The sequence below is a fragment of the Salmo trutta genome, chromosome 3, assembly GCF_901001165.1.
Source record: "Salmo trutta chromosome 3, fSalTru1.1, whole genome shotgun sequence".
Lineage (NCBI taxonomy): Eukaryota > Metazoa > Chordata > Actinopteri > Salmoniformes > Salmonidae > Salmo > Salmo trutta.
The window spans coordinates 38,004,705-38,023,623 of record NC_042959.1 but is presented as its reverse complement, the minus strand read 5'-3'; the positions used below and the strand labels follow the sequence as shown (position 1 = coordinate 38,023,623).

The 18,919-nt window shown below is 43.6% G+C and overlaps 1 protein-coding gene across 2 annotated transcripts in view; it reads left to right on the top strand.

Moving 5' to 3' along the window:
* LOC115174793 (kelch-like protein 3) overlaps positions 1-18,919 on the top strand; it is a 37,965-nt gene that overhangs the window by 8,493 nt on the left and 10,553 nt on the right. Inside the window, exons 2-11 of one of the 2 annotated variants that reach the window (XM_029733712.1) lie at positions 2,296-2,426; positions 2,690-3,731; positions 6,021-6,143; positions 7,473-7,579; positions 7,793-7,914; positions 9,140-9,302; positions 12,467-12,576; positions 13,219-13,335; positions 13,570-13,719; positions 13,896-14,013. In XM_029733712.1, coding sequence (XP_029589572.1) covers positions 3,712-3,731; positions 6,021-6,143; positions 7,473-7,579; positions 7,793-7,914; positions 9,140-9,302; positions 12,467-12,576; positions 13,219-13,335; positions 13,570-13,719; positions 13,896-14,013 — 1,030 coding nt within the window. In that variant the 5' untranslated portion in view covers positions 2,296-2,426; positions 2,690-3,711. Of the gene's footprint in view, positions 1-2,295; positions 2,427-2,689; positions 3,732-6,020; positions 6,144-7,472; positions 7,580-7,792; positions 7,915-9,139; positions 9,303-12,466; positions 12,577-13,218; positions 13,336-13,569; positions 13,720-13,895; positions 14,014-18,919 lie in introns of those variants that run through there. The other variant, XM_029733703.1, reaches the window with a different exon arrangement.

Here is an 18,919-nt window from a genome sequence, read left to right as displayed (position 1 = left end):
GCTTTAGCAGCAGAAACAGAGGAAGAAATGTAGAGACGAGGGAGTGAAAACATGCCAGGTCTGCAGGGAGGCTAGTTTTCCTCCATTTCCGCTCGGCTGCCCGGAGCCCTGTTCTGTGAGCTCGCAATGAGTCGTCAAGCCACGGAGCAGGAGGGGAGGACCAAGCCGGCCGGGAGGATAGGGGACATAGAGAGTCAAAGGATGCAGAAAGGGAGGAGAGGAGGGTTGAGTAGGCAGAATCAGGAGATTGGTTGGAGAAGGATTGAGCAGAGGGAAGAGATGATAGGATGGAAGAGGAGAGAGTAGCAGGAGAGAGAGAGCGACGGCGCAGTACCATCTGAGTTGGGGCAGAGTGAGTAGTGTTGGAGGAGAGCGAGAGGGAAAAGGATACAAGGTAGTGGTCGGAGACTTGGAGGGGAGTTGCAGTGAGATTAGTAGAAGAACAGCATCTAGTAAAGATGAGGTCAAGCATATTGCCTGCCTTGTGAGTAGGGGGGGACTGTGAGAGGGTGAGGTCAAAAGAGGAGAGGAGTTGAAAGAAGGAGGCAGAGAGAAATGAGTCAAAGGTAGACGTAGGGAGGTTAAAGTCACCCAGAATTGTGAGGGGTGAGCCATCCTCAGGAAAGGAACATCAAGGCGTCAAGCTCATTGATTAACTCTCCAAGCGAACCTGGAGGGCGATAAATGATAAGAATGTTAAGCTTGAATGGGCTAGTGACTGTGACAGCATGGAATTCAAAGGAGGAGATAGACAGATGGGTCAGGGGAGAAAGAGAGAATGTCCACTTGGGAGAGATGAGGATTCCAGTGCCACCACCCCGCTGACCAGATGCTCTCGGGGTATGCGAGAACACGTGGTCAGACGAGGAGAGAGCAGTAGGAGTAGCAGTGTTTTCTGTGGTAATCCATGTTTCCGTCAGCGCCAAGAAGTTGAGGGATTGGAGGGTAGCATAGGCTGAGATGAACTCTGCCTTGTTGGCCGCAGACCAGCAGTTCCAGAGGCTGCCGGAGATCTGGAACTCCACGTGGGTCATGCGCGCTGGGACCACCAGGTTAGAGTGGCAGCGGCCATGCGGTGTGAAGCATTTATTTGGCCTGTGCAGAGAGGAGAGAACAGGGATAGACAGACACATAGTTGACAGGCTACAGGAGAGGCTACGCTAATGCAAAGGAGATTGGAATGAAAATTAACTAAACAACTGGGGAAGCGAGAGAGCAGGGCCTCCCTCACTAACCATTCACTGAAACACTCAAATATAACTTTTCCAACTTCCACTTTAGAAATTATAATTGATGTAAACTACAGTGGTTCGATGTTTCCAGGAATAGGCTCAAACTTTGTTTATTCTACTAGATAACTTGGTACAGTATTCTTCCATGAAACCCACCCAGTGCCGTATCCTATGACGCCGTAGCTAACTAGCATCCAATAACACACGGTTAGCACCAATACTTGGTTACAACAAACTACCAATGGATCATTTGTTTCCGTGTCTAGTTCCTTTCATAACGCAGAAGTAATTAAACGTTGGCTAGCTAACACAAAATCAGTCCTGCTAGCTACACAAGTGGACTACACAACTCGAAAGTTCAGAAAGTTAAGCTTACGTTGCAAAAATCTTATTGACTAAAAATGATACAGTACTGCTAGCTGGTAGAGTAAGGAGAACCGCGTATTATTTGCAAGATTTGACTCTTCAGTTATTTGCCGTACATAAAGTATCCCTTCCCTCATCAACTCAGTGTTTTGCCTGTGGGTTCTGCTTTTGTTATGAACCATTTTACATTGGAAAGTCAATTAGTCCTGTTCTAACTGCTTCTATAGTTTTGCCCTAGGCCTAGTCTTGCATCTAAGTATTTTCCATAGTAGCTTAGGTTCATTTGGTTAAATGACTGGTTCAATTTATTTTGAAGGATTGGCTACACACAATACATCACACACTTGACAAGTACTTACATTACATTTTAGTCATTTAGCAGACGCTCTTATCCAGAGCGACTTACAGTAGCGAATGCATACATTTCATAATTTTTTTTTCTCTGTACTGGTCCCCCGTGGGAATCGAACCCACAACCCTGGCGTTGCAAACACCATGCTCTACCAACTGAGCCACACGAGACCACTTGTCCTGCATTCTACCCCCCTTCCATGACAAGTTGTGATAGTAATTCCAACCACATGGTCCTTGTTCAAACATGCGTCATTGAAATAGTCCTGGGTCTATTTCACTTCACTGAGAAACACATTTTTGCCTGTCTGGATGACAATTTCTAAAATGTTATTTTCTTCCACAGAATGGATAGATGACACATTCTTCCTCATAAATCCTGCTGGTTGATGAGGATCTCAAGGGATTGATTGGACCAAGATGAGGAAAAGTTCCTATAAGGAGGGAAACCCTGTTTATGGCACTGGAATGACTAGGGTGATTTTACTTGTTGTACTCATTTACTTATTAGAGGCATTCTGTTTACATACATGTAATTTGATATGACCTACACAATTGTATTAATTCAGTGTTTATTTTCAGTCAAGGAACTTCTGTATGTTTTTGTCTTTAGCCTAAGGAGGGCAGCATTTCTTTGACTATCTGGTTTAAAATGTTAAATTGCCAGTGGATAGTAACTAGATACTGCATGGCTTTTAGAAATTGTTTTAATGGTGATCTATTCGAATGTATTTTGACAGGTGTGACCCCAGACTGCTGATCCAGCTCCAGTGGTCCTGTCATTACAGGATGAAGAATGTCTGTTGAAAATGTGGGGGTTTTGAAGGACCTCTTTGGCCTAATATCCACCTGTTAGGAAGGTTGAAACTTTCAATGAGTCATTAAGATATGTATCCTTGTTTTGTATTCCAGTATGTGGAATCACATACTGCTTGTTCTGTACTGTGATATTTGTTTGTGGATTCAGTAAACATTACTTGTTTTAAACCTATAGCTACATTCCTCATTCTTTTCAAATGTAAAGCTATGTTTGTGTGTGAGCTAATTTTGATGTAATGTAGGATGCATGCTGTTTTATCTGAATTGTAAGCAACCTTGAAACAATGACTTTCAAAAAAAAAAGTGAAACACATTAGGCCTACATTCTCAGATTTGAAATTCACTGTCATAGACCCTCACACTGCTAGCCCTAAATAAGCTTCCACACATTTTTGCTAGCTAAAACTTTGTGATAGCTAACATTAGGCTATTCAAAATAGTTAACTCAAATGTAATTAGTTCATACAAGAGTATTCTAAATTATCTGATTATGTTGATATATTACTACGTTACCTAATTGATGGCTTGCTAGTTTGTAATCGACAACGACAATTTCTTGATTGGATCCTTCTTCATCGTCCTGACACGCCGTAACCTAGCAACGCGGGAGCAAGCAGAACCAAGATTTTTCTCTGGTGGAACAAAGCTTTGCCGATTGGAAATGGGGCAGGATGAAGCAGCAGTGAATGGGAAAGACGTTCTCTAGCCTTTCTTGCTCAGTCAGAAAATAACACATTTTGTAATAGTTTAGGGTAGAAAAGAAATAAGCAGTAACCACGAGAAGATGTCTGCTTATTAGCTAGGTTTATTTGTCAGCTAATGAATAAGTGTAGATTCGATAAGCCACCTCATGCAGTGAGTGTTGTGTTGGACTTTGAACGATTCATTTTGTGCATGGGCCCGTAGCCAACCCCGGTACAACTCATGCAGCATATCTGATATCATGGACTGTGCAACGTTGGGGTAAGTTGTCAGAGGGGTCGTGATGAAAGTGTAGTCTTCCGATGAATACTGTATACCTGTTGTCGTATATAACTTGCCAGTTGATTTATAGAGATTTGGCATTTTCCATGAATAGCTGGCTAACTTGCTAGCTAACTACTGTACTGCACGCATTTTTATGCCGATGTAGCTAGCTAACATTAGCAAGCTAAGCGAACAAAAAGCAAGCCCATGACAGCTGTACCTATCTTCTAGTTTGTCAATAAGGGTAACACATACTTATTATATCGTGGTACTAGTAACCAAGTCATAGCTAAAGATAACAGACAAATTACTACCTTGCTAGCTAGGTAACTATTTAACGACCAACACTTCAGCTGCTAGTAACGTTACTGTATTCTCTGTGTTAGCACACAGCACAGGCGTTAGCCACCTAGAAACTAGCCACTGTACTGAAGCATACGTTACTATACGTTGTCCTTTAAAATATATTTTGTTCAGTTGTTGAGCAGTGAGAACCCAGCATTGTCTTTTGAAATTACAGTTGTATTTTGTTAATGCTATCTTTGTACAAGCTGGGGTAACGATAGTTGACTTAACTCCATGGTGAAGGAAGTTTCTGATGACTAGCTCCGACCACATCGATTCGCCCAAAGTCAATACTTCAAAACATGTAAATTATGAATCAACTACCGTGTACATAGGTTTGTGCTCTGTAGTTGTGAACCATTTTGTTAGCTGAAATCTATATTTTTTCAATAAACCTTAAACAAATACAACTACCGACTGTTTCTTCGTTGAGATTTAATTGGAATTTGCGCGGAGTTGCCATTTTACAGCAATGAGCAAACAGTCGGTGGGTGTATTTGATTCACGTTTATTGAAAAGTGTGGATTTCGGGAAACAAAGAAAGGAACACAACTACAGAGTACAAACATAGGTAGGCGTTTCACATACATACATACATACATACATACATACATACATACATACATACATACATACATACTACCGGTCAAAAGTTTTAAGACACCTATTCATTCATTTGTACTATCTTCTACAATGTAGAATAATAGTGAAGACATCAAAACTATGAAATAACACATATGGAATCATGTAGTAACCAAAAAAGTGTTATACAAATAAAAATATATTTTATATTTGAGATTCTTCAAATAGCCACCCTTTGCCTCAACTGGCAGCTTCATTAAATAGTACCTGCAAAACACCAGTCTCAACATCGACAGTGAAGAGGTCGACTCCGGGATGCTAGCCTTCTAGGCAGAGTTGCAAAGAAAAAGCCATATCTCAGATTGGCCAATAAAAGATTAAGATGGGTTAAAGAACACAGACAGAGGAACTCTGCCTAGATGGCCAGCATCCCGGAGTCGTCTCTTCACTGTTGACGTTGAAACTGGTGTTTTGCGGGTACTATTTAATGAAGCTGCTAGTTGAGGACTTGAGGTGTCAGTTTCTCAAACTAGACACTCTAATATACTTGTCCTCTTGCTCAGTTGTGCACCGGGGCTTCCCTCTCCTCTTTCTATTCTGTTAGAGCCTGTTTGCGCTGTTCTGTGAAGGGAGTAGTACACAGCCGTTGTACAAGATCTTCAGTTTCTTGGCAATTTCTCACATGAAATAGCCTTCATTTCTCAGAACAGGAATAGACTGATGAGTTTCAGAAGGTACTTTGTTTCTGGCCATTTTGAGCCTGTAATCAAACCCACAAATGCTGATGCTCCAGATACTCAACTAGTCTAAAGAAGGCCAGTTTTATTGCTTCCTTAATCAACAGTTTTCAGCTGTGCTAACATAATTGCAGAAGGATTTTCTAATGATCAATTAGCCTTTTAAAATGATAAACTTGGATTAGCTAACACAACGTGTCATTGGAACACATGATTGCTGATAATGGGCCACTACGCCTATGTCGATATTACATTAAAAATCAGCCGTTTCCAGCTACAATAGTCATTTACAACATTAACAATGTCTACACTGTATTTCTGATCAATTTGATGTCATTTTAATGGACAAAAAATGTGCTTTTCTTTAAAAAAAAAGGACATTTCTAAGTGACCCCAAACTTTTGAACGGTGGTGTGTGTGTATGTATATATATATGTGTGTGTGTGTGTATTGAATTTGGGAAAATGGATGTAGTCGGAGCTAGGTTCCACAAAGCCAGGTCTCTGCTCCACTCCTTCACCATGGTGTGGAGTTTAGTCTGCAAGGTTTATGACTGAGGTTAATAATCTTTGAGCTATCCTAGCTAGGTAAGTCTATTTATGTCCAGTTTATCCCTGACCAGTCAAGAATCTAGTGTCCAGCAGCCGACCTGTGACTCCGAGGAGGATGCAGTGGATGCAGGGATGCACACCTTCAACCACACCCATATGAGAAAGGCTTTTCAGCTGATGAATGACTTAAGGAGGTGGGTTGCTTTCACCCTAGCCAGGACACATGACGAGTAAATTTCTTAAGTACACTAAAGTCTGGAAATGGACCTCTCTAATCCTCTTCAAGCCAGAATGTTGAATACATTTAGATTTGATACCGTGTGAGCGGATAGCGCTGTTGGCTAGAGCACACCTATAGCCTACATAATGATATTATTATGGACAAAAAAGCGAGAATTTTTATTTGTCAAATGGCAGCCAAGCATCGATGGTCATGTCACCAGAAAAATACCCTCAATAGTTATTGGAAAGGAGCATCAAGCTCATCACCTTGCACTTTCACCACCCTGTGAAGTTCATCATAACTTATTTCATCTTCAAGTTTTAATGTCACATGCAAAAGTACAGTGAAAAGCTTTTCTTGCAAGCTCTAAAACCAACAATGAAGTAATCATAATTTATTTCATCTGTAGCCTAAGAAACGGCATGCTTTCCTTCCCAATGAGTCATAGTGGGAGGACCACACAGCATGTCATTGCGTGACTACAAGTTTACTTTGATATGATGGTTATTATATCAATATTTGCTCATAAAAGCGCTTCCACCTACATTTCCCACCTTCTCTGGCATATTTTGTTTTGTCAACATTTGGAAAGTTTACCGAAACATTTTATGTGTCCATCAGGCTTGTCATGACATTTTTGATCTGACATGTACTTTACTCGCATAAAAAGGTTGGATGGAAACCTGGTTAGTGAGTAAGACACAAGTAATCCAAAGACATTGTTAAAACCGACCCACGGAACCCCCACTTTATTTAACTAGGCAAGTCAGTTAAGAACAAATTCTTATTTACAATGACGGCCAAACCCGGACGATGATGGGCCAATTGTGCGCCGCACTATGGGACTCCCAATCATGGCTGGATGTTGTTGGGGTGGGATTGGCGTGGGGTCTTATCTGTTTCTAAGTACAGAATCGATTTCAGAACAATTTGAGATGGTGGGTGTCATGGCTGAAATTACATGGAACGACCCCCCTGCATTGCAAAGCGTGGTGTTCTTTTGTTTTTATCTAGTTCCATAGTATCCCCTTTTTCCATCATTGAAAATAAACCTTGTAAGTTGTCGATAATATAACCCAGATAATATAACTCATTATACACATTAATAGCCTACACATTATACATAACAGCCTATTGTTGGCACCGAGTAGCCTACTGTGCAGTTACCTAATACAATGCCCTTGGCATGCAGCGGGAGCATTTATACATCAGTTAACAGTTCTTAAGAAATCATCAGTATAATGATTGTTGAAAATACCGTTCATCAACAGCCAACCTTTCGGATCTTTTGTGTTTACAGTAAGAAAATGCTGTGCGACGTTCTGTTGGTGGCGGGAAACATAGAGGTGTCGGCTCACAAGCTGGTGCTAGCCTCCTGCAGCCCCTACTTCTGTGCCATGTTCACAGGTATTATTACACTTCATATAGTTCAAGGTAAATACTGAAGTGTATACATTTGTGTGTATAGATTACATTTGTCATCATTGTGAAAGTAATGGGTCAACTGAAAAATGTTGTAAAAGTGAGGCCCGCTTTATTGCAACAGTGAGATGATTGTTTTTCCTCTTGTCACATAAAACCTTCTCAAGTGGTTTCTCTCACTGTGTGTGTGGTGGACAGGGGACATGAGTGAGAGCAAAGCCCAGCAGGTGGAGATCAGGGATGTGGATGGCCAGACACTTAGGATGCTGGTGGACTATATCTATACAGCTGAGATTGAAGTAACAGAGAACAACGTTCAGGTGAGCTCCAGCGTCCCTATCTGTGTCTCAACCAAGTTAAACTGAGTACAGCATTGGATTCCATGGATCCTTTCATGTTGCTTTGGTATTCCTTGATTGGACTCTTCAAATTTACTGGCTGTTTAAGTGGCATAGAATTGTCTCCACCTACCCGGGTCTTTCCCTTTCTCCTGCGTTGACAGTCTGCTCCTTCCTTGCTGGTGAGGCCAGGGTTTCAGCAGGCGGGGGTATTTCCTGTTATTATTAGCTCAGGAAATGTGCGTGGAGCGAGGGGAAATCCTCTGTGTTTGCAACATGCCTGCTTAGATGTGTGTGTGTTTTAGAATGGCATCCAAGTCTCGTCATAAGACTGGATCATTTTTCATTGTGTGTGTGTGTGTGTGTGTGTGTGTGTGTGTGTGTGGGGCTACAGTACTTTCTGTGTGGGCTCTCTCAGAATGTGTGGACCACAGCTGCAGAAAACACCCACTATAATAGTCAGCCTGTAGCTCCCTGTTCAGACCTAAGGGCAACAGGCAAAAACATGAATAATCACAGGGCTTTTCAAAGGAGAGCCTAGCTAAGTGACCTAGTTTCTATGTGTCTGCACTGCGTGGGGATGTGGGCAAATGGGAGCGCTGGGCTGCCTGTTAAAGCACACAATAGTACCAACAGACTGGCAGGATGGAGGCTAATAAACCAGAGAAGCCAAATGGCTTCTTTAGAATTGACCAACATATACCACCAGTACATATTATTCCAGTTGTCCAGTTAAAGTCTGAGAAACAGCCAGGGATGCAGAGTTCCCCTGTAATCCCTGCTGTCCTTGTTTTGTGGTTTTCCCAGTTTAAGCCCTTATCCTAGTAAATATTTGGCTGTTTCCTGCCCTTTGTCCATTCTGAGTCTGGGCTCTGTTTCGGTTGGCTTCTACTTTGGTATTAACTCTAACTCTGGAATTAAATTGGAATGAGTCTCCAAAATATTCTTCAAACCATTCAATAATATTCAAATCCTCTGAGTTCTAAATGAAAACATGGAGATTTGCTTGGCATTAGACAAACAAGCACAATGAGATTTGTTCCCTGCTACTGTGTATTCTATTAGTTGTCCTGATGAGATAGTGGGCTGTGTCTTTTATGTGGCCTGCTCTCTCTTTTCTCTCTCTCCCTTTTGTGGGTTGCTTGGATGTCTGTTATGTTTATAGTGTCTCCTGCTGTGTGTTCTGACCTACGGCTTGTCTCTGTAGGTACTCCTGCCTGCAGCCAGTCTCCTGCAGCTGATGGATGTGAGGCAGGTGTGCTGTGAGTTCCTGCAGAGCCAGCTGCACTCCACCAACTGTCTGGGCATCCGAGCCTTTGCTGACCTCCACACATGTACACAGCTCCTCAACCAGTCCCATGCCTATGCTGGTGAGTGGACTCCCACCTCACTTCTAGGATTCACCAGGCAGAGCGTGTGGGAATAGGGGAGGGGATGGAGAAACTGGCCTCTGTCTTAGTCAGAAGGCAGTTAAAAAGCTAACTGCAGAAGGGTTGTGACAAAACCAGAATCTCAATACTCGATTTTCCATGGGGAAAAATGAAAACGAGGCGCAGACCAAACTCTTTGGATCTTCAAAAACCTGTTTTATGTCAAATATTGTGTGCTGTAGCTTGAAAACGAAACAAATGTAACTCTAGATGACAACATAATGATGTTTGTTTCCGCTTCAGGTTTTCTTTCCTTGACATGCTTCTTTTATTGTATTGTGATACTGGTTTTGTCGTAACCCTATACTGTATAAAGTTGCATTTATGATAGGCTACTTTCTACCACTGTAATCCTTGGGCGGGCCGCCTAAGTCTTTTTTCCGGTCACCTAAGTCCAAATTGTCATTTATTATAATTTCAAAATATATATTTTCGGGATGGAAAAACAGTTTCAGAGGACTCAAAAGACTAAAACCAGATATTTGTATTTTTTAAATTTTATTTCACCTTTATTTAACCAGGTAGGCTAGTTGAGAACAAGTTCTCATTTGCAACTGCGACCTGGCCAAGATAAAGCAAAGCAGTAAGACACATACAACAACACAGAGTTATACATGGAATTAACAAACATACAATCAATAATACAGTAGAAAAATCTATATACAGCATGTGCAAATGAGGTAGGATAAGAGAGGTAAGGCAATAAATAGGCCATGGTGGCGAAGTAGTTACAATATAGCAATTAAACACTGGAATGGTAGGGTGTGCAGAAGATGAATGTGCAAGTAGAGATACTGGGGTGCAAAGGAGCAAGATTAAATGAATAAATAAATACAGTATGGGGATGAGGTAGATTGGATGGGCTATTTACAGGTGCAGTGATCTGTGAGATGATGGACCTATATATATATATATATATATATATATTTTTTTTTTTAAATAATATAATCTTTGAGAACCAACAATCTCCAAAATAAAAGCTAGACAGGGAGAACTGAAAATTTCAAAAACAATTAATTTAGCAGTATTCATTTTGTTATTATGTTTGAGCAGAAGAACATGGCAGAATGCATAGAATTGCAGGAAACTAGCTTTAAAACTGCAACATTTTCTCTCGGCTGCATGGCAAAATGGGTAGCATTGTAGGAAATTCGCTTTAAAACTGCAAGTCGCTTTAAAACTGCTAAATACGTTCTCAGCTCCATGGAGAAATTTGTGGGCTCTAAAATGTTTGCCAACCGCGCTCATTGCCATGCCCCCCTACCACGCCCCCTGTCACACCCACTACCACACTCATTTTTTATCCAGAAAAAACCCTGTGGAAGTTCTTGATTAAGACTACTGTTAGAAGATATTACCCTTGTCCTGTTTTGCATGGACAGTCTTCTGCCAAAGCCCAGTATCCCAGCTAGCTGTCAAGACTGAGTATATCAAATTTGACCTTACATTGTGGAGACATGGTAAACTACTGGAGCTTGCTGGCCATATGCTGATGACCTTTGTCATTTCTCAGGGGTGTAACGTTCTGTGAGAAGCCTAGTTGTGTTGCTTAACCGTATTCATTGACCTGGCCAAAGCTTTTGACTCTGTTAATCACCACATCCTCATCGGCAGACTTAGTAGCCTTGGTTTCTCAAACGATTGCGTCGCCTGGTTCACCAACTACTTCTCTGACAGAGTTCAGTGTGTCAAATCGGAGGGCCTACTGTCTGGACCTCTGGCAGTCTCTATGGGGGTACCACAGGGTTCAATTCTTGGGCCAACTCTTTTCTCTGTATACATAAATGATGTCGCTCTTGCTGCTGGTGAATCTCTGATCCACCTCTACGCAGACGACACCATTCTGTATACTTCTGGCCCTTCTTTGGACACTGTGTTAACAACCCTCCAGACGAGCTTCAATGCCATTCAACTCTCCTTCCGTGGTCTCCAACTGCTCCTAAACACAAGTAAAACTAAATGCATGCTCTTCAACCGATCGCTGCCTGCACCTGCCCGCCCATCCAGCATAACTTCTCTGGACGGTTCTAACTTAGAATTTGTGGACAACTACAAATACCTAGGTGTCTGGTTAGACTGTAAACTCTCCTTCCAGACTCACATCAATCATCTCCAATCCAAAGTGAAATCTAGAATTGGCTTCCTATTTCGCAACAAAGCATCCTTCACTCATGCTGCCAAACATACCCTCGTAAAACTGACCATCCTACCAATCCTCGACTTCGGCGATGTCATTTACAAAATAGCCTCCAATACCCTACTCAACAAGCTGGATGCAGTCTATCACAGTGCCATCCGTTTTGTCACCAAAGCCCCATATACAACCCACCACTGCGACCTGTATGCTCTCGTTGGCTGGCCTTCACTTCATCATCGTCGCCAAACACATTGGCTCCAGGTCATCTACAAGACCCTGCTAGGTAAAGTCCCCCCTTATCTCCGCTCACTGGTCACCATAGCAGCACCCACCTGTAGCACGCACTCCAGCAGGTATATCTCTCTGGTCACCCCTAAAGCCAACTCCTCCTTTGGTCGTCTCTCCTTCCAGTTCTCAGCTGCCAATGATTGGAACGAACTACAAAAATCTCTAAAACTGGAAACACTTATCTCCCTCACTAGCTTTAAGCACCAGCTGTCAGAGCAGCTCACAGATCTCTGCACCTGTACATAGCCCATCTTTAATTGAGCCCAAACTACTACCTTTTCCCCTACTGTATTTATTTATTTTATTTATTTTGCTCCTTTGCACCATATTATTTATATTTTAACTTTTAACTTTCTTCAAACTACAAATCTACCATTCCAGTGTTTTTTCTTGCCATACTTTATTTACTTTGCCACCATGGCATTTTTTTGCCTTTACCTCCATTATCTCACATCATTTGCTCACATTGTATATAGTCTTATTTTTTCTACTGCATCATTGATTGTATGTTGTTTTACTCCATGTGTAACTCTGTGTTTTTGTATGTTGTCGAACTGCTTTGCTTTATCTTGGCCAGGTCGCAATTGTAAATGAGAACTTGTTCTCAACTTGCCTACCTGGTTAAATAAAGGTGAAATAAAAAATAAATAAAAAAAATGTGCTTGTGTTTGTTTAACAGAGCAGCATTTCTCAGAGGTGATGCTGGGAGAGGAGTTCATGGGCCTGTCTCTACAGCAGGTGTGCAGTCTAATCTCCAGCGACAAACTCACCGTGTCCACAGAGGAGAAGGTCAGCCACCAGAACATCCCAAACTTCCCTCTGCTTCTGTTCTGTTCAGTCACACACTGCAGGCTCCTATCCTATGAAGAGTACTTCACTTCCAATTACTATGCAAGACAAGTGCATTCCAGGAACTCCACTCTCTGTGCTATGAATTAGCTCAGTAGAGCTCTGGCTCTCAAGCTCTCTCCTCCTGGTCTTATTCAGACGACACTCACCATAACAACAGACTCCTCATGACTCACTCCTGCTGTAGTAGAGGACAGCCATGTCACAAACAGCCTGATCCCCGTCCCAGAGTGACTTACCACAGAGGGAGAGAGAGCTGCTGCTGCCAGTGCTGACCAACCCACTCCAGGCCTCATGCTCCACTTGCTAATGTGCTTACAAAGCAAAGCCAACCCACATGTACACACCAACATGACACCAGCACTGTTTCTAATGTCTCTGCCCCCGTCTCCTGTCTCTTCAATCATGGTTCTGATCCTATCTATATTCAGGGAACGGAGCAGGTTGGATGAGCTAGAGAGAGAGAGATATGGCAGATGGCTGTCTGTCTGTGTGTTCAGATAGAGGGGAGTCACAGCACCGGTTAGATCCAGTTCTTGTCCTCCCCCATAAATGTAATTAACTCTGTGTTCTCTCTCTCAGGTGTTTGAGGCCATGGTTGCGTGGATAAAACACAACAAGGAAGCTCGTCTGGAGCACATGCCAAAGCTGATGGAGCACGTTCGTTTGCCACTACTGTCCAGAGATTACCTGGTGCAGGTGGGTCACACTCATCACCACCATTCATCATGTTTTTTCACGTAGCATTAATAATGAATCAAGCTCCCAAATTCTCCAGCATAGAAATCATACTGTGAGATGTGAAAACCTGTGTATATGTTTTATTCCAGATGGTGAACTTGAAACAAGCACAATATGTACAATATTTTCATGTGGCTCTATTGTGTTCCTGTCTGCACTTTGTGTGCTCACTGTGCTGTGTCCGTGGAGTAGATAGTGGAGGAGGAGGCCTTGATCAAAAACAACAACATCTGCAAGGACTTCCTGATCGAGGCCATGAAGTACCACCTCCTGCCCTCTGATCAGCGCCACCTGATCAAGACTGACCGTACACGCCCACGCACGCCTATCAGCCTGCCCAAGGTCAGACAACACACATATGCACGCACGCGCGCACACACACACACACACACACACACACACACACACACGTACAGACACACACAAACTGTTATTTATACCTTGAGACTGTTACATGTAGCTAAATAGGAGCCCTCTTGTTGTGTGTGTGTGTTTATGTGCGTGTGTGTGTGTGTTAGGTGATGATAGTGGTGGGTGGCCAGGCTCCTAAAGCCATCCGTAGTGTGGAGTGCTATGACTTCAAGGAGGACCGCTGGTACCAGGTTGCTGACCTGCCATCCAGACGCTGTCGAGCAGGTAAACACACTCTGGTCTCTACTACCTCTGAAATCACACACTACCCTCTGACTTTTCTGTTCTGCTGGGGAAACCTAAAAGCCTTTTAATGCAAGGCTCAACTATTGTGTTATGGGGGCCAGATTGGAAGAAGGTTATTTACAGGGACATTTTCTACATGGGATTACTCTTCCTAAAACCGGTATAAACACAATGCATTATAATTATGGATTATAATCTTATAAAGAATTTTTGTTTAAATTAAATAAAAATTCACTTAGAGTGAATTTAAAGTGCTTTAAGATTAGCCTAATTCAGTGCATCAAATTGTTTAAATAATGGAAGACATTTGTACTTATAACACAGTTGACCTGCATCACATGAATAATTTTTTACTTTCCTGTTTTACATACATAGCTTCATCTTTTGTTTTCATTTACACATAGAAACCTTTTATGCACAGCATATCACAGTTGACTAGTTTTTGCGGAGAAGACTCTCCCTGCGCATCAGTAGAGAACAGGTCCCTGTAACAAACTGCACCAGCTCAATGGGGACTTCAACTCATCAAATCTCATTGCATAGTCAGCTTTCAGTTTATCTAAAAACTTTGACATTGGTCTGTACTGATGATGACTGAATATAGTTGCGCAGTGTAGAGAAATCTAGTGTTTTTTGGGGGCTAAAATCAGAGGAGAAAATAGCCACTTTATTTAGAAAATAAATCCGTTATTCAACCCTGTAGTCCCAAATTAAGTCCATTCAATTGAATGAAGATGTCACTGGAAAAAAAACCCATCTGATACGAACTCCTCATCAATCGTTTGCTAGATATGCGTTGGCTTTCTTGTGGGGTTTGCAATCATGGAGAAAAGCATATCTCCTCCCTAAGCTCACATTTTTTTTTTTTTTTTTTTTAAATTACATTTTTTGTTTAACTAGGCAAGTCAGTTAAGAACAAATTCTTATTTACAATGACGGCCTACCCCGGCCAAACCCGGACGACGCTGGGCCAATTGTGCGCCGCCCTATGGGACTCCCAATCACGGCCGGATGTGATACAGCCTGGTTAGGCTGCTCTCTTGAGAGCATTATTACCCTTTGATGCAAGAAACCACTTTTTTCCCCACAGTAGAGCGAAACATTGATAGTGTTAACTAATGGGAAAAACTGTAGAACGTTGAATGAAGTACAATCTCATACTTCTCTGCGCAGGCTCATATTTCTTTTGTGCGGCAATCCGAGGGAAGATGAGCGCGCGCCCGCAGTTTAGAGGGAACATTGGCCATAACTGAGTCCATAGTGTTTTTTAACTCGCTGCTGATTTAAGTGCAAAGCACTTTCTGGTGTATCAGGCAGTGTAGTGATCTCATCTGTGGTGAAAGAGCAGATAGCTGGGCAGACAGACCCTGTACCCCTGTTAGCAGTTCTAATTGGCTGTAACTGCTATGTTGGATGATATTGATTGACAGCACTTAATGGGCGGGACTACAGGAAAACAGGTTACGTATGTAATTACGGTTATGTGAGCTATTAGATCACTCCAATATGGTATCCTTCCGCTCGGCAGGATACATTCTGATTAAGAATTTCAGATTAGTCACATGTACCGGGTAGTGCTGTGGCTGGCCCCTTAAACAGCTGCCTGCCGCACTACTCCCACCTCGTGTCCTTTTCTAGATGCCGTAGATCACCGACAAGAGGATTAGAGTGATCCAATAGCTCGCATATCTGTGGTTAGATATGTAACCTTCGTTATGTAGCACTATATTGGATCACTCCAATCTGGTATCACAAAACCATATTAATCGGTGAACTAGGCATGGCCAGACGAGCGAAATCCCGTAGGACTGAGCTCAGGGCAGTCATGGTTGCTGTGTGCCTCTATCCCCCTCCAGCGAAGTGGAGGCAACACTCAACACGTCCATCCCGCCTGGTTGCGGCAACAACATTGACTTGATAGGCATACAGCACTTTTGCTAGGTACTATCTGGCCAAATACACTCTGAAAGTAGATGACGCTCGGCCCACATCAAGCAGTGATTGTAAAAAGTGTAAAACCGTTTGTACATCACACGACTCGAGGGTAACATTATGACCCTCACACCAAGTACAGAATATGCCCCACCGCATTTGATATGACGCGTTGGTGGAGGAAGCCCTGGCATTCTGCAACTTGTTAACCACTTTGTCCTGAAAGCCTAGACTTTCCCATTTACGCCTCTCAGGGGCCAAGCCCAAAGCTGGAGGCTGCGTGCGTCTGGATGCCAGAGGGTCCCTCGAGCCTGAGAGAGCAGGTCGGGTCTCAGCGGCAGCTGCCATTGGGTCCCAGAGAGGAGGGACAACAGGAGGCTGAACCATGGTCGTCTCGGGAGCATCTTGAACTTGGGCTCCTTTAAACATTTGTTGAGGCCGCGCAGATCCAGGATCGTCCGAAAGCTGCAGTCCTTTTTCGGCACTATGAAATACGTGGAGTAGAACCCACTTAGCCTACCTCTACCTTCCTGATTGTGTCCTTGCTCAGAAGTGAGGCTATCTCCAGCCGGAGTGCCTCCTTCCTCACCCCGTCTTCCACGAGGTGACCCAGATGCCCCTGTAGGAGGGAGTTTGTATCCCCCCAGGACTGTGCCCAGTACCCAGGGAGACTCCACCTGAATCTCCAGCCGTGCTCCCGGCCGAGACCGACCGCCAGCACCTCAGGAGGGGTGCCAGGGCCCATCCTTCTTAGCCGTGTGCCGCTGCTTGTAAGGGTGGTCACGACACCTGTCCTTGTGCTGTCGGGGTGTAAAACGCTGGTTCCCATTTCCCTGCCCCTGCTGTCTCGGTGGGGGAGGAGGGTGGCCAAGAAGTTGCTGGAGCCCTCGGGACATCCTGCCCTGTCTTCCAGCTCCTCCGAGGAGCGGTGGCAGTAGGGTGTCCAGTTACCAAGAACTCCTGCAAAGTCTCTCTGTCTTTACACAGTTTTGTAGTCTGCTGGATGACGTTGTTGACCCCTGGTCTAAAGGTGGAACCTGGCGTGAAGGGGAGCTCCAAGAATGTTTTCTGAACTGGCGGTGGCGGTTTAGACTCTGTCAGCCAAAGATGGCGGTGTGAAGTCATCACTGAAGCCAAAGCCTTGCCGTTGGCACATGCCATGTCTGTCTGGAGCATAGTGAGTAGCCTTGACACCTCTGTGACCTCCTTAAGCTCATCACGAACCCCTGAGATGCGAGTGATCAGCAGGGCGAGGTATGATTGCAGCATCGTAGCCGCGTTTACGAGGTGCACCATGATGGAGAGGGTACCGAAAGTGCTTTGCAGCCGTTTATTGCTTACTCTTTCTGGTCCTGGTTTGAGGCAAGGCACCTTGCCAATGATCTCCTTGTCAGGGAGGATGGGGATAAGGAGCTGCTCAGATGGTGCTTCTTACTGCTTGATATCAAGGGCGATAGCCACTCTTGCTAAAAGCTCCCGTGTTGGGGGAGAGCGAGGGCATTGTCGCTGTCATCACCCCCCCCCCCCCCCCCCCCCCCCGTAAAGCATTCACTTCCTCCCGCAGTCTTTTCGCCTGACGTTTGAGGCAGATCAACTACTCAGCCGTACTAAGTTTGGAAGGGGCCCCAAAAGTGGCCGAAGGGGTGCTGCCGCGACGACTCATCACCCCAGAGGGGGGGAATATGGTCATCAGATGGGTAGGACTGTACTGGGGCCCTCATCCCCTCCAGGTGTGCTAAGAGCATGTGTTCTCCAAAGGAGGTGCAGAACAAACAACTGTTGGGTTCTCTAACCACTCTCCGTGCGTGATCTAACCCAAGACGGGTCATGCAGGCAGAGTGTGCTTCCCCCGTAGGCAGGGGTACCCCACATCTCTCACAATGGAACACAATAATAGTTATTTCGTTTCTCTGTGAAAGTGAAGCCAACAGTGGGATATTACTATGTCTCTATACTGCGCAATACTGTAAAAGTCAGATACTATAGACCTACAGTACCAGCCTTAGTGTATGAGACTATCTGAAGGAGAGGAGACGTGAACAGGGTATGAACTGCCTGATCGTGGGAGGAGGGGCAGAGCACACGAACTCACACACATTAGCTCAATCTCAATCTTCGGAAAGTATTCAGACCACTTGGCTTTTTCCACATTTTATTACGTTACAGCCTAATTCTAAAATGTATTAAATAAATGTTTTGCCTGATCAATCTACACACAATACCCCATAATGACAAAGCGAAAACAGGTTTTAGATTTAATTTAATTTATTAATTATATTAATAAATTATTAATTTTATTTATTATAGGTATTCAGACCCTTTGCTATGAGACTCGAAATTGAGCTCAGGTGCATCCTGTTTCCATTGATAATCCTTGAGGTGTTTCAACAACTTGATTGGAGTCAACCTGTGGTAAATTCAATTGTTTGGACAGTTTAGAATATTTTATATATTTTCAAAAATTTATAAAAATCTATTTTTGCTTTGGTATCGTGTGTAGATTGATGAGGGAAAAAAATGTTTTAATCAATTTTAGAATAATGTAATGTAACAAAATGTGGAAAAAGTCAAGGGGTCTGAATACTTTCCGGATGCACTGTACGTATGAGTCGGCTGTAACTCACGCCACGTTATAGTTTATTCTACTATACGTGGGGGTGTTGTCAGGATGTAAAGAGTGTGCTTAGTCCTGCGGTGGTCTCCTCTTGTTAAGCTAGCTACTGCATAGTTTGTTCACTGTGGAACACACAAGAGTCTAGGCAAGATGGCTGCTCCCTGTGAGGGAGAAGTGTGGTGCACCTAGGGACACGTGACTCATTCTCCGGGGAGAACTGCAAGCCCGCCAGAGCGAAACATACACAGACTCCCAATCCTGCGTGGTTAGGTGTGGTCCCCAAGCCCGAAGGCACCACCGGGAGGGTTCCGGTGGGCAGACAAGACACAGAAAACTAGG